Here is a 15570-nt window from a genome sequence, read left to right on the forward strand (position 1 = left end):
CGCATAAACCACCTCGCTCTCCAAATACAAATTCCCATCATCCCGAAGCTTCCTCTGTACAGCAAACCTCCAATAAAACTCGTCCCCAATCCTCCACTGTTCAACAAACATCCAATAATACCCGCTTTCGACCATGGACTCCACCTCCAGCGAACAAATACCCACTCCCCTCCCCGTAACCTCCAACCCAACAACCACAACCACAACCTCCGCTCCCTCCCTCTCCAACGGCGCCCCTGACCCAGCACCCGAAACCACCTCGACACCTCCCAGCACCGAAGCAGCAACCACGCCCGAAACCACCTCGACACCTCCCAGCACCGAAGCAACGACCACGCCCGAAACCGCCGTCGACGGCGCCCCCCCAGCCGACCCCACAAACGATCCCCCGCACACAAACGGCCCAACAAACGGCCACGCCGCCCCCCCCACCCACCGCTTCCCCACCCTCGCCGGCAAAGTCGCCCTCGTAACCGGCGCCTCCCGCGGCATCGGCGCCGGCATCGCCCTCGAGCTCGGCGCCCGCGGCGCCTCCGTCATCGTCAACTACGTCAAAGGCGCCACCGCCGCCCAAACCATCTGCGCCCAGATCCAACGCCTCGGCTCCCACGCCCACGCCATCCAAGCCGACGTCTCCCTCGTGCCCGAAATCACGCGCCTCTTCGAAGAGGGCAAAGCGCACTTCGGCCGCATCGACATCGTGTGTTCGAACTCGGGCATGGAATCCTTCGACCGGACGGCCGAGGTGACGGAGGCCCGCTTCGACACGGTCATGGGGTTGAATCTGCGGGCGCAGTTCTTCGTCGGGCAGGCGGCGTACCGGCACTGCGAGCGCGGGGGCCGGTTGATTTTGATGTCGAGCATCGCGGCCGGGCTGATCGGGGTCGGGGACCACGCGCTGTATTCGGGGAGCAAGAGCGCCGTCAACGGCATCACGAAGAGCTTCGCGAAGGATTTTGGGGATAAACGTATTACGGTCAATGCGGTCGCGCCGGGGGGGGTCAAGAGCGACATGTTCGCCCAGGTGGCGTGGAAGTATATCCCGGGCGCGACGGGGGAGTGGGGCGCGGAGCGCATTGAGCGGGCTATGGCGGATCATTGTCCGTTGGGGCGGTGCGCGGTGCCGGAGGATGTGGCCAGGGTGGTGGCGTTCCTGGCGGGGGAGGATGGCGGGTGGGTGAATGGTGAGTTTTGGAGATGGTTTTGGGGGGTGTGGATGTGGGCTAACGTGTGTGGGGCAGGTCAAATCATCACCATTTCGGGGGGGTCGGGGCAGTGAGGGGGGTTGGGGGCTGGGGATATTGGGGATCGGTAAAGAAGAGCAGGGATGCGATGATGGAGAGTTGATTGTGAAGTGATATGATTTTTGATCGAGGTTCTAAATCTATTCCTCCCATAACCATGCTCGTATGCTCGCTGTATGCAACACCGAAAAAAAAGAGAGAGGAAAAAAACAAGTGCATTAAAATTATCATTAATACCGTTATATAGTCGTGCAACACTTAATCGTAGCATGCCACGGAACGACTTGTGTCGGAAAACCGCAAATCACTTGGCCACGCCACCTTTGCGCATCTGCAGGAAATCGACAATGTAATGCAAGTTCTTGTCCAGGTAGGCGGTCAGGGCGTTGTACACGCTCGTCTCGTCGTCCTTTTCCGCCTGAGCGTTGCGGAAGCGTTCCGAGTAGACGGCGAGGATGGACTCGACCTTGCGCAGCTCGAGCAGGAGGATTTCGATCTCGAGCAGCTGCCGGTTCTCCCCCGTGACGGTATAGGCGCCAAACGCCAGCTGGGCCGTGGCCTGCATGCTAGTCGAGGGGCCAAACCGGAGGAAGCAGGCCGCCCTGTACAATGACATCACCTTGCCGAAAATGGTGGCGAGCATCATGGTCGAGATGCTCCGACCGCTCTTGGACACGCAGTTGGCGCATCCGAGCATGGTGGAGCACGTCTCCATGGCTTCGCGGTTGATGCTCAGGACGATGTCGAATGGGGGGGAGCCTTGTTGCGTGGACGACAGCAGGGCCGAGTGGTTGTGTAGGGATTGTAGGACCGAGAGGCAGGCCGCGAAGCAGTCGCACGTCTGTGCTCTTTCTCCGTTGGTCTGGTTCAGACTGGAATTGCTCGTGCTGCTCTGGGGTGGAGGTGGATGGCGTGGGGTGGTGTGCGAGCTCGACGCGTGGTTCATGGGGATCATGTCGAGGGGACTTTGGTAAGCATTGTGTCGTAGGTACGGGTTCTCTTTCGTCGTCCATGGTGGGCTGCTGGGTATGTGGTCGGGAGGACTCGGCCGCGGGGACACCGGAGCGGTGGAGAAGTCGAAGGGGTTCGATTGAGAGATGTGCATAAAATCCATGAAATCTCCATGGTGAAAGGGTGGCGTGGGAAGGAAGTCGGAGCTGTCGAACACATCTTCGCCGTTCGTTGTGTTGGTATCAATCATGGGGGCTGCGATGCTCGGGTTGACTTGCAGGAGAGGCGATGTGGTGCCACCCAAGGGTCCCGTATTGGGGTCGAGGAGAGATCGATCTGCATCGTCGAGCAAAGGGTACATCAAGCGAGTGAGATATGAGGCTGACTGTGGAAGGGCGGCGCTCCGTGGGCTTTCGAGGCTTTTGTTGCGGTTGTTCTGCGCCGCCGTGGTGTTGATGGGTTTCGTGACGCCGGCTGAGTTGCGATTCCTCTTGCCCGACCTCGACGACGGACTGTAGGCGCAGGGGGCGCCGTTTGCCAGACATCGTCCGCATAACGGTCGTGCTTTGCTGCACTTGACTTTGGCGATGAGACAGCTGTCGCAGGACTCTCTCAGCTTGGGAGGCTTGGGAGGGGTGGCAGGGCGCTCGGATTGGTCAGGCATGGCAGGAATGGGTGTAGGAGTTTGCTCCGGAGTAGATGAGTATTTCTAGAATAGTTTGGAGCTGGGGAAGACGGAAAGGTTTTTAGGATGGGATCTGATCTACAGGGCTTGGGCCCCTTGTCGTGCCGAACGAGATTCATCAGGCGCTAAGCAATTGTAGAGTAGTTGGGTAGTAATGGTAGGGGCGCGGCTGTAGAGATGGGATATAGAACTCATCATCATCATCATCTATGATGGATAGACATTGTTTAGATTGTAGAAAGTATAATGGTGGATTGGCGATTGTGGACTTGTGGTCGCCAAGGGTCTGGACGTTGGTAGAATGGAGGAAATGACAATGATGATAGATAAGTAGATAAATGAATGAGACTGAGTGAAAAAGGTGAATCAAGGAGAATGGTAAAGTCGATGCCGAGACCTCGGGCCTCCTGGGAAGTGGCATGTTAGGCTAATCGCATTGGATTCATTGGATTCATTGGATTCATTGGAGTCGTACGAGTGATACGAATTATACGAATCGTTGGAATGGAAGCCCTCCACAAGCGGACATTTGTAATACACGATCGCACGGAGACGAGGTCGATGGGTCTAGTGAGTAACAGGGAGGTCCCAAAAAGTCGCCTATCTTCTTTCTCTTTTTTGTTTTTGTTTTTTTTTTGTTTTTGTCTTTTTGCATGGACGGAGGATGACTTCATGGGCGCCTCTGCATTGGGCGAATAAGCAGGGAAAAGCGTTTTATGTTGCGAGCCCACGCTGTCGTTATGCAGGAAAGTGGAGTCGGGGGAAGAAAAGGCTTAATGAAGTATGTCCAATAGAGCCAATGGAAAGCGATGGAGCATGGACCCTTGGATGCAGGATTGACACCAAAGGAAGGAACATTTAGTATCGGGTCATCCGGGAAGAAGGGCGGGTTCTACTCGTGCGAAAGTACGTGGACCACCGGATACGTGTTCTTGCCCGTTCACCGGATTACTGAGCGGATGAAAGAGGATACGAGGGATATTATGGACCCATGCACGGTGATGAAAATAGTGTCTGTCTCCAGGCCGGTAGGATTATGAACTGGAAGCGGAGGAAGGTGTCAAGAAAAATAAGTATTAAGGGTACGGGCAGACTAGAAATCAGGGATGGTTGGGTGAAAGGAAAAGGAAGATGAATTGAATCGAATAAAATTGAGATGCAAAGTCCCGACGACTTTAGACTACGGTCACTAAGCCTTATTGACGATAGGATAAGACTGGCAGATGATGTCTAAAAGGTTAAAGTGCATGGATAGATCTGAGATCTCATGGAATGAAACCCTGGGCTCACTCTAGCGCTTTTTCACTGCCAGATTTCAGAGATCAGAGAGTGGGGGCTGATTGTTGAATTGATGGTGGCGAGGATTGGAAAGAGAAAAAAAAAAGGGTTCCGGGTTCAGGGTTCAGGGGTCATGGTTTAGAATTGAGTTTGCATGGTTGGACCATTTGACATATCTCTAAGGTATCCCCTACATGTACATACTGTACATCTTTCTATCTTCTATCTCTGCTTCCTTTGCCTAGGCATCAGGGACATGGTCTGTGCTGAACAAGCGGAAAAAATTGTATCGGTATTTCTGTGAAAAGGTCTGCTCAGACCTAGACGCATGCTTAGCTAACCAAATCAAATAGCTCAATACCTCCCTTACATTACTTTACTTTAAAGGTACCTGTGACGCGTGTGAAGCTATTGGCCGATTGGACTAACAGGATGAGGTAAGGTACATGTAATAATCATTTTGGGCGTAAGGATGATTTAGTGTATTCTGCCCGGACCCCGTGGCATCTTGGCGCTTTTTCCCACCCAACTCATGCACGTCATGCATCCGGCTGCGTATTAAATATGTCCCGGTAATGTCATAGAACCATGAGACATACTCCATCCCGCAATTTGATACGTTGAAATATTACGGATCATGGCGAGTACAGTCAGCACAGGGCGGTATGATTGGACATCCATCGCTTCCCAGCCCAATGCACACTGCATACTTCACACTTTACTTTTACACTCCAGACCCAATCATGCATCGATCCTGCTAAAGTAGTCTCTTCGACCAGGGTCGCTTATCGCGTAACCATAGGTGCGCGAGCTTAGTGATAAAAAGGCTTGTGTCCCATGCTCAGAAGCACGTTTCGGTCAATACAAAATTAATCCATCATCATCCATCATCATCATCATCATCATCTCTTTCTCTTTCTCTTTCCAACACTGCCAAAATAGAAACACGCACAAGCAAAGAGGCAAAAGGTGGAGCGACGACCGAGAAACGGTCAAACGGCTAAGGCACTCACCGTTCATCTTCCACTTTGACCGTTCTAGACCCCTGATCTCCCCCAATGTCCATCCGGTTGGTGCGCCCGTCAGTCCGAAATACCCTCGGTCTCGTTGGTGCTCAGATCCGTTCTCCACTCTCGTCATTTCATCCCGGGTACACAACATGCTCACCACATGTAAGGTTCAGCTCACATCGTTCGTCGGTCACACACAGCGTTCGGCGATCCAATATCCGCCATGCTTCCTCCCTGGCCTTGGGCAGGAACCTGCTTCCATCGCCGAAAGCGCCTGGAAGGACCCAGAGGAAAGGACTGTAGGATGATGGTGATGGAAAAACGATAGACAATGGCATCCATGATGCTTACCTATCAATGCCATTTTGGGCAATGCCTCGATAATCTCGTGTTGCCAGCCTCTACCAGTCTGCATGTGATATTATTGTGTCATGAGTCGGAGAGCAGCGGAGGCAAAAGCCCCCTATGTAAAAGCCGTTATAGATGCAGCTTCCTCAGGAGAACGTTTGACTTGAGCCTTCCATACTGACTACCTGCCACCTCTTTCCTGCACACCGCCAGGATGACGGAGATGCGAGTGTTCTTGTTTGGGAACCAAGCATTGGTCAATCGTGCCCAGATACAACAACAACTGGTCGAGAGTAGAGGCAACCCCTTCCTCGGCCTTCTTTTGCAGAGATGCAGCGATGCTCTCAGACATGAAATTTCCCAACTCTCCCCCTTGGAGCGAAAAAGCATCCCAGCCTTTAATACCATCGACGAGCTCAATGACCGTGCCAGCAACAGCGATGCCCATGAGGGGGTGCAGAACGCTCTATTATGTATCTCCCAACTAGCGCGGTATACTCAGTCAGTTTGATCTTCCTTGAATCTACTGACCAAACATCTAACCCCATCAGATATGTTGGGGGCATCCGTGGTCGGGATAGCATGGGCTTGGAATCGTGTGTTGTCGGTCTGTCCACTGGACTGCTGGCTGCAGCGGTGGTGGCCTTATCACCAACAATACCTGCTCTCATGCCTTTGGCGGTGGAGGCCGTCTTGATCGCTTTTCGACTTGGTCTGCACGTCAAGACCGCAGCCAGTAATATCGAGATGTCGCCTGTTCATGATGATGACTCCAGCTGGTCTTATATCGTCCCTGGAAAGACAAAGCCCGAAGCACAGGATGCTTTGGACGATTTTCATCAAAATAAGGTGACAAGGATCAAGGATCGCTAGACCAACTTAGACTGACGGAATCCCTTAGACGATACCGCAGTCTCATCGAGCATATGTTGCTGCCTTCAGTGCCGATTCTGTGACGATAAGCGGACCGCCAACAACATTGAAGCAACTCTTTCAGACATCTTCGGCGTTGACTTCGAATCATGCAGCGATACCAGTCTACGGACCTTATCATGCACCACACCTACACAAAGGCGTCGACATAGATCAAATCCTACACTCGAAAGACTCAAAGACTTCCGATCTACTCTCCGCTTACAGTCTAGCCCTACCTTTGATGTCGACAAGCAGCGGTGTATGCTTCGACAGAAATCTCGATGCGCCAACACTGTTTACTGCTGTCATTCGAGATATTCTGACGGAGACTCTCAGTATTCAACGGATTGTTGATGGGTGCACCAAGTTGGCCACGGAAACGGACTGTGGGGAATGCAACATCATCTCGTTCGGGCCTAGCAACTCGAAGAGTATGTTCGCAAAAGCGATGGAGTCCGAGAAGGACTTCAAAGTGACTCTACATGAAGACCTGGCAGCCAAACTATCCGAGGCGCCTTCAGCCTTCGGCGATGCGCCAAGAACATCGAAGAGACCAAAGCTTGCCATTGTTGGTATGGCGGGCAGGTTCCCTAACGCAGCCGACCATGAAAAGTTTTGGGATTTGCTTGAAGCTGGTCTGGATGTTCACAAAAGGGTATGGTATCCCTATAAACCCATAACGATGGCTATTGACGGTGTTGTTCAAAGATACCTAAGGATCGATTCAATGTGGACACTCATTATGATCCGACAGGCAAAATCCGAAATACAAGTCATACCCCTTTTGGCTGCTTCATCGACGAGCCTGGACTTTTCGATCCTCGATTCTTCAACATGTCTCCTCGTGAGGCAACTCAAACAGATCCGATGCACCGCTTGGGTCTGGCAAGCGCATACGAGGCCCTCGAAATGGCCGGCTATGTACCCAACAGATCCCCATCTACCAGGCTGGAGCGAATTGGAACCTTTTACGGTCAGACGAGTGACGACTGGAGAGAAATCAATGAAGCGCAAGACATTGATACCTACTTTATCACTGCCGGAGTCCGAGCATTCGCACCTGTAAGCCATGATCCTAATGCCTTGTCCCACCAATTCGCTAACCAGTACTCCAGGGAAGGATAAACTACTACTTCAAGTTCAGTGGTCCCAGCTTCAGCGTTGATACCGCTTGTTCTTCCAGTGCCGCAGCTATGCAGTTGGCATGTACTTCTCTGTGGGCCGGTGATTGTGACACCGCGGTCGCTGGCGGCCTCAACGTGATGACCAACTCCGACATTTTTGCTGGTCTCAGCCGAGGACAGTTTTTGTCCAAGACAGGCAACTGCCAGACTTTTGATAACGATGCAGATGGCTGTAAGCATACTCCGGATCCCGAATATCTCGACGCATACCACTAACACGTTGCTACAGATTGCCGCGGTGACGGTATTGGGACGGTGATCCTGAAACGACTCGACGACGCCCTTGCCGACAATGATCGCATCCTGGGTGTCATTCTCGAGACTGCCACGAACCACTCCGCTAACGCAATCTCCATCACCCATCCTCACGCACCCACGCAGGAAGTACTGTTCAAAAAGGTCATGGATGACGCTGGAAAAGACCCACACGATGTGAACTACGTTGAAATGCATGGCACTGGTACACAAGCAGGGGACGGCACGGAAATGCGCTCTGTCACCAACGTCTTTGCGCCTGCGTCTCGCACAGGCCAGAGGAAGAAGCCCCTTCATCTTGGTTCCGTCAAGGCCAATGTCGGTCACGGAGAGGCCGTATCGGGCGTGACTGCCATGATCAAATGCCTCCTCATGCTGCAAAAGAACCAGATCCCACCTCATTGCGGGATCAAGAAAACAATCAACCAAAGCTTCCCCCAAGATCTGAACGCACGCAATGTGCATATTGCATTCAAGCCGACGCCATTAGCCTCAAGCGATGGTTCCGCAAGGCTCATCTTCGTCAATAATTTCAGTGCTGCTGGTGGCAATACTGCTATGCTCTTGGAGGACGCGCCGGCTCGGCCAGCTCTCAAAGACGACGGTCGCGGTGACCATGTCATCACAGTCTCAGCGAAATCAAAGTCCGCCCTCCGTGCGAATACCAAGAACCTCGTGCACTTCATCAAGCACAACCCCTACACCCGTCTTCCGGACCTCTCATATACCACCACCGCTCGCCGCATTCAGCACAACTATCGCATTGCCTTCGCTTGCGACAGCTTGAGCAAAGCATCAGAGATCTTAGCTTCAAAGCTTGACGATGCAGTTGAGCCTGTATCCAGCGTCTCTCCAACCATCGCATTCGCATACACAGGTCAAGGCTCCCATTACACAGCTTTGGGCAAACAGCTCTATGACATTTCGAAACACTTCCGCTCCGACATCGAAAGCTTCGATAACATTACTCAAAACTTGGGCTTCCCATCATTCCTTTCTCTCCTGAGTGGCGACATCGACGCCCAAGACTTGTCGCCGTTGATTGTTCAAGTTGGTCTGAGCTGCATACAGATGGCCTTAACACGCCTGTGGGCATCATGGGGTGTCAAGCCAGACGTCGTCATTGGCCACAGCTTGGGAGAATATGCTGCCCTCAACGCAGCAGGTGTTCTGTCCGTCTCGGAGACGATCTACCTGGTCGGCGAGCGAGCGAAGCTTCTGCAAGAGAAGTGCACTGCCAATTCACACGCTATGCTCGCCACCAAGTCTGCCACCAGCTTGCTCAAAGAGTCATTTGCCGACTACCCAGGCGTTGAGGTTGCCTGCGTCAACGGAGCCCGAGAGACTGTTCTCGGTGGCACCGTCAACGACATTGACCAAGTCGCAGAGAAATTGTCAAATCAAGGTACCAAGTGCACCAAACTCAACACTCAATTTGCCTTCCACTCATCCCAGGTGGATCCTATCCTCGTCGACTTTGAGAACAAGGCCAAATCCGTGACGTTCAACAAGCCGCAAATTCCTGTCATATCGCCACTACTATCGAGTGTCCTGAGTGAGAGTCACAGCATTGACGAGCACTACCTGAGCAGGCATGCTAGGGAGACAGTCAATTTTGTCGGAGGCATGGCGGCAGCTCAGCAGCTTGGTCTCATCAACGATCAGACTGTGTGGGTCGAGTTGGGCCCTCATCCAGTCTGCATGAGTTTTGTCAAGCAGGAGCTTGGTCATGATGTTCTCACCGCACCATCGCTCCGCAAAGGCACAGCTCCTTACAAGACTCTCTCGGACAGCTTGGCGATGCTGCATACCAACGGAATTTCCATCGACTGGAACGAGTATCACCGTGACTTCATTGAGTGCGTCCAAATGTTGGATCTTCCGACATACGCCTTTGATAACAAGAATTACTGGATCCAGTATACCGGGGACTGGAACTTGCACAAAGGCCAAGTCTTGGGGCTCGCGGCATTGCCTGCGATTGAAGCAGCACCAAAGTTATCGACGACGACTGTTCACAAGGTCATCTCAGAAGTCGTGGAGCAAGACAAGGCAACAGTCGTGATCGAATCGGACATCTCTCGCCCGGATCTGCTTGCTGCCATAAGCGGCCACGTGGTGAATGGCACCGCACTTTGTCCTTCATCGATTTACGGTGATATGGCAATGACAGTGGCAGAACACTTGTACAAGCTTGTCCGACCGGATACCGAGACCGTCCACATGAATGTCTGCCACATGGAGGTATTCAAGCCCTTCATCGCAAATGATGGTGGCAAAGGCCAAACGCTTCGGTTGTCTGCCACTACACCGGACATTACCACAGGTCGGGCAAATCTTGTCTTTGCCAGCGGCACCGGTAAGAGCGAGACTCAACACGCCAAGTGTTTTGTCGATTATGGCTCAGGCACTGCATGGCTTGCTGAATGGCAACGAAACGCCTACCTCGTCAAGGGGCGCATCGAAAGCCTGAAGAAGGACGCCTCTTCCGGGAAAGCTCATCGCATGCTTCGCGGAATGGCCTACAAGCTCTTTGGGGCTTTCGTCGACTACGACTCCAAGTACAGAGGAATGGAAGAAGTCATCCTTGACAGCCCTGAGCTTGAGGCTACTGCTCACATCGCCTTTCAAACCAAAGAGTCTGACGGGAACTTCGTATGCAGCCCTTACTGGATCGACAGTCTTTGTCATCTTGCTGGCTTCATCGTCAATGCCAATGATGCCGTGGACTCCAGCAAACAGGTTTACGTTTCGCACGGATGGGAGTCAATGCGCTTTGCTGAGCCTATCAAGGCCGACAAGACCTACCGTTCGTATGTCAAGATGCAGCCGCTGCCGGGCAACATGATAGCAGGTGACGTCTACATCTTTGATGGAGACAGGATCATTGGCATGTGCGGATCTTTGAAGTTCCAGTGCATTCCACGCACACTACTCAACACCTTCCTCCCTCCCAGAGGTTTGGCCGTGCAGAAAGCCCCTGTCGCGGCGAAACCAGCTCCCAAATCGATCGCAGCGAAACCGGACAAAAAGTCCGCGCCGACAAAGGTGCAAATGCCAAAGAAGGCAGGTCCTTCAGTCACGACCCATGTCCTGAATATCATCGCCTCGGAAGTCGGCATACCCGTCGACGAGCTTGCCGATGGAATTGACTTTGCCAACATGGGTGTCGACTCTTTGATGTCACTTTCGATCAGCGGCAGGATACGTGAAGAACTGGAGATTGATGCACCGTCTTCGCTGTTCGTCGACTACCCAACCGTTGGCGCCCTCAAGGGTCATCTGCTTCAGTTTGGTCCCTCCCAGAGCATTGAGGCAGAACCGGAGTACTCATCTGGCAGCACCACTCCATCATTAGACTCCGATGATATGTCCTCGCAGGGGTCTGCCGCAACGCCCTTGTCCCCTCCGGATTCGCCAGGTACCCCATCGGACTCGGATTCGTTGTCCATGATCATTCGGCAAACGATCTCGGAAGAGATGGGTGTCGACATTGCCGAACTCTCAGCCGCTGATGACTTGAGTGCTCTGGGTATGGACTCGCTGATGAGTCTATCCATCCTGGGAATGCTAAGGGAGAAGGCTGGCCTCTCCCTGCCAGCCGATTTCTTGGTGGACAATCAAACCATCAAAGCCATCGAGACAGCTCTCCATATCGGCCCTCCTCCACCAAAGCCCCAGGCAAGGTCTAGGCGACCAACCCCCGAACAGGAAGCACCCGTGATGCAGCTGGCGAAACAAGTCAAGGCACCCACCATGCGCACACCAAAAGCCAAGAAACCCTCCCTTCCGGACCGCTTCGCTAGCTCCGTTCTCCTCCAAGGCTCTCCCAAAACCGCCGAAAAGAGCTTCTGGCTCGTTCCTGACGGTGGAGGCGCACCCACTTCGTACGTCTTCCTCGGCGAGATCTCCCCCAAACTCGCCGTCTGGGGCCTCACCTCTCCCTATTGCAAGACACCCGAGGAATACATGTGCGGCGTCGTCGGCATCGCGACCAAGTTTATCCAGGAAATCAAGCGACGCCAACCCAAGGGACCTTATCACATCGGAGGCTGGTCCGCTGGCGGGGTCATCTCCTTTGAGACCGTGCGCCAATTAGTTGATATGGGTGACGTGGTCGAAACGCTCGTCTTCATCGACACGCCCTGCCCATTGATCATCGAACCTTTACCCGGAACCCTGCACCGCTTCTTCGGCTCCATCGGTCTTCTCGGGGAAGGCGACGGCGCAATCGATCGTCTCCCACCCTGGCTCCTTCCCCATTTCGCAGCCTCCGTCCACGCTCTTTCCACCTACGACGCCGCGCCCATCCCCATGGAAAAATGCCCCAAAGTCATGGCCATCTGGTGCGAAGACGGCGTGTGCAAGGAGGAAAGCGACCCGAGGCCGGACCCTTACCCGTACGGACACGCGCAATGGCTGCTGGAGAACAGGACCGATTTCGGAACGAATCTTTGGGAGGAATTCTTGGACGAAAAGAAGATCATGTGTCGGCAGATGGCCGGGAATCACTTCAGCATGATGAAAGCGCCGTATGTGGATCGTTTGACCGAGTTCTTGCGCGAGGCCTTGGCTTGAACCGAGGCAGACGAGCGGACGAGGTCAACAAGATGGAAAACGAACGATGGTACAAAGGATCGATGCATGCATTTGTGTATATGGGCTCGTCGATTACAACTTACACGGTGGCGTTACAATGCTCATGCTGCGTCTTTTTTGCCGCTTTGTTGCAAACTCTTAGAACGTGTTCCTGTCGTCCCTTTTGTATTTTTGGCCTTTGCCGTATTCTTGTTGGATGGAGGGATGGAGGGTATCACTAGACAGACCTTGAGAGCGTGGTCACGTTGAAAGCAATTTCAATCTAATAGCTTAATTAAACCGGAAACACTTTCTTCAGATCGATCAGTGATGCAAGTTTTCTCCTCTCCTCTCCTCTCCTCTCCTCTTCTCTCCTCTCCCTCCCTTCTCTTTATCTTTCTCTCCAGCTTTCTCTTCTACCCCTTCTCTCCTCCCCCTCTCCCTCTCTCTCTCCTCCTCCTCCTCCCTCCCCCTCCTCCCCCCTCTCTCTCCCTCTCCCCCCCTTCTCCCCCCCCCTTCTTCCCCCCTCTTCCCTCCCCCCCCCCTCTCCCCTTCCACCCCCACAACCATCCAACCACACCAACAACCTTAACAATCCACCCCCAAATATCAACCCCAACGAAAACCAGCAGCCACCGCACCAGCCAATCCTTCCATCCCCATCCCCATCCTCATCCCCATCCTGACCCGAAAATCTCATCCTCATCGATCTTGATCCCGGGTTTGATTCTCATTTTAATTCTGGATCGACTGACTGACTGATCGACTGACTGACTGACTGACTGTGTTTATATACTTTATGCGTCGGGATTTCTGCTCGGGGGTGGGATTGGCGATTGCTGTCTATGGTTTGGCGATGGGATGGGATGGGATGGGATGGGATGGGATGGGATGGGATGGGATGGAAGGGAATGGAACGGTACACTGCTGTACAGGGCTAAGAGAATGGGAGTTGGGTTCACGGGTGGGTTGGCTTGGGTGTTGATATCTGTGGTGGAAGGAGGGGGAAGGAGGAGGGGGAGGAGGAGGAGGAGGGGAAGAAGAAGGGGAAGAAGGAGGGGAAGAAGAAGGGGAAGGGGAAGAGGAAAAAGAGGGAGAAAGAGAGAAAGAAGAGGAGAAAGAAAAGAGAAAGAGGAAGAGAAAGAAGAAGAAGGGAAGAGAGGAGAGGAGAAAGAAGAGGAAGGAAGAGAGGAAGAAGAAAGGGAAAGAGGAGGGGGGAGGAGAGGGGGGAGGGGAGGAAAGGGAAGAAGAAGGGGAAGAAGAAGGGGAAGAGGAGGGGAAGAAGAAGGAGGAGGGGAGTTGGAGGCGAGGCGGTGAGATTGGGGGGGTAGATATTGGGGTATAGATGGGCATGAGGATATCTTTATGAGGGGAGAGAGTATAGGAGAGGGAGAGAGAGAGAGACAGGGGGGAGGGTTCATCTTGTGATTATCTATGCCGATCGGTCGATCGCCGCTGGAGCGGATACGATAGACTCTCCTTTCCTTTCCCCGCATTCAAAGTTCCCACGCGGCGAGGATAAAGGTCGTTGCTGGTGCGATGAATGAATGAATAGATGGATGGAAGAGACGAGCACGACATTCAGATCCAAGATGTGACGTGTCTGGAGCAAAGGTGTGTACGGATGTAGGAAGAGTTCGACGGATATGGGGATTTGTGGAATAAGTACTACCGAGGTCTCCGACGACGCTGTTGCTTTACCCACCGGATTATAATGCCTTTGCTCACGCCCTAAGACGTGAAGGATGACGATTATTGATATGCGCCACCGCCGGCAATGCCCCACTTATACCTTTCAACCAGCCAATCCCAACCTCTCGTCACTCACACCCTTGACTTCTCTCCTCGCGTGCTCTAGCTTCCGCAATACTTCCTTGGGATGTACTCGCTCCACGGAAACCGCGCCATACGGCTCCCGTAGGCCAGATGATCGCGAACGTTTTGAACCTGTGCATGCGGGGCGGGGCCAAGCGGGCGAGGAGGCGGGTCCAGAGGAGGAGGAGGAGGCGATCGACGTCTGAAGAGGAAGGTGGTTGGGTTTAGGGCGTGCAGTCGAAAGGATATATACAGATTTAGGTTGGGGACGAGGGGAAAGGGGAAAGGGGTAAGTTTTATGATCGAAAAGTGCCGAGATCCTCCAGTTGCAGGAGCATCGATTCGAAAAGGTTTGGGAGGCCGTTTGGCGAAACATTGGGCGCGCCGTTCGTCTTGTCCTGCTGGACGGGCGGCGGTGGAAGCGGGGCCGATGGGCTGGCCATGAGTGAGATACTGGCGGTTTGTGGTGGCGAGGCTGGGTTGAGGAAGTATAGAAGCTCTATCTTTCACGTTTGTGTGTGCATGTTGAAAAGAAGAGCAACGATAGGTTCGATGAGGTCAGCCTTCGCGGATCTCTTAGAAGGTATAAATGGTCGTCTCGTCTAGATGTTCACGCGCTTGTTTCATGCCATAGGTGGATGATCCCAGTGCGGCAAGATTGTACGTAGATCTCGCATACGACATTGCAAAGGGCCAAGGCTGACCTGGGAGCCGTGCTGGGTTTCGCCCAGTATCTATTCCAGTTTGTTGAATTTCTGCATGAGGCCACGCAAGACATCGGTTGCTGGATGGCTAGGGTATCGATCGAGCGAGTTCAAGTCGACGACATATTCATTCCAATCGGCCACTCGCGGTCCTAGATCGGAGCAACCGCCTTCTTGGTCGATGGCCCAGAGGTGTCCTACTTGCTCGCAATGGTCGCAGTCGGTGATATTACCCGGCAAAGGTACATCCCAGCGACGATTGCAAAAGGCAGAGGAGCAGATCGAAGACGCCCTGACTTTTTTGATGGGAAATAGCACGGGTGCTAATATAAAAACACAAGGTCAGGCCTAAGCGTCCTTTCACTCAAGATGTGATAGACTACATCAACCCTTCCAAAAACAAAAAGGAATCAATCCGTACATTTATAATTCCAGTTTGGTTGGACAGACCTCGAGTATGCGCGAAAATCGCGAAGCAACAAGCCCCAACGAGCTGTGCGCTTTGGATGGAACCAGGCCCTGAGGACACGCAGAACAGGTATGGTAGAAGTCACGGAACCCTTTCGCGTTTGATCGGACGCCTGTAGATAATTGTGCAAACGA

The 15570-nt window shown here is 53.2% G+C and overlaps 4 protein-coding genes across 4 annotated transcripts; 3 read left to right on the forward strand and 1 right to left on the reverse strand.

The window, feature by feature from the left end:
• Positions 1–133: 133 nt before the first annotated feature.
• Positions 134–1279, forward strand: HO133_003222 (uncharacterized protein; the record flags this gene model as incomplete). Its single annotated transcript, XM_037294145.1, has 2 exons — positions 134–1184; positions 1242–1279. The coding sequence occupies 2 exons, from the start codon at positions 134–136 to the stop codon at positions 1277–1279; spliced, it is 1089 nt and encodes a 362-aa protein (XP_037149526.1).
• Positions 1280–1548: 269 nt separating this feature from the next.
• HO133_003223 (uncharacterized protein) lies at positions 1549–2859 on the reverse strand (the record flags this gene model as incomplete). Its single annotated transcript, XM_037294146.1, has 1 exon — positions 1549–2859. One exon carries the CDS (start codon positions 2857–2859, stop codon positions 1549–1551), a length of 1311 nt encoding a protein of 436 aa, XP_037149527.1.
• Positions 2860–5730: 2871 nt separating this feature from the next.
• Positions 5731–12448, forward strand: HO133_003224 (uncharacterized protein; the record flags this gene model as incomplete). The annotated part of the gene is made up of 6 exons (XM_037294147.1): positions 5731–6008; positions 6068–6365; positions 6418–7086; positions 7140–7493; positions 7547–7787; positions 7845–12448. 6 exons carry the CDS (start codon positions 5731–5733, stop codon positions 12446–12448), a joined length of 6444 nt encoding a protein of 2147 aa, XP_037149528.1.
• An 856-nt stretch (positions 12449–13304) lies between these two features.
• HO133_003225 (uncharacterized protein) lies at positions 13305–13793 on the forward strand (the record flags this gene model as incomplete). The annotated part of the gene is made up of 2 exons (XM_037294148.1): positions 13305–13367; positions 13449–13793. The coding sequence occupies 2 exons, from the start codon at positions 13305–13307 to the stop codon at positions 13791–13793; spliced, it is 408 nt and encodes a 135-aa protein (XP_037149529.1).
• Positions 13794–15570: the final 1777 nt, after the last annotated feature.

This window comes from Letharia lupina, assembly GCF_014066315.1.
Source record: "Letharia lupina isolate WasteWater1 chromosome Unknown contig_17, whole genome shotgun sequence".
Classification (NCBI taxonomy): Eukaryota; Fungi; Ascomycota; class Lecanoromycetes; order Lecanorales; family Parmeliaceae; genus Letharia; species Letharia lupina.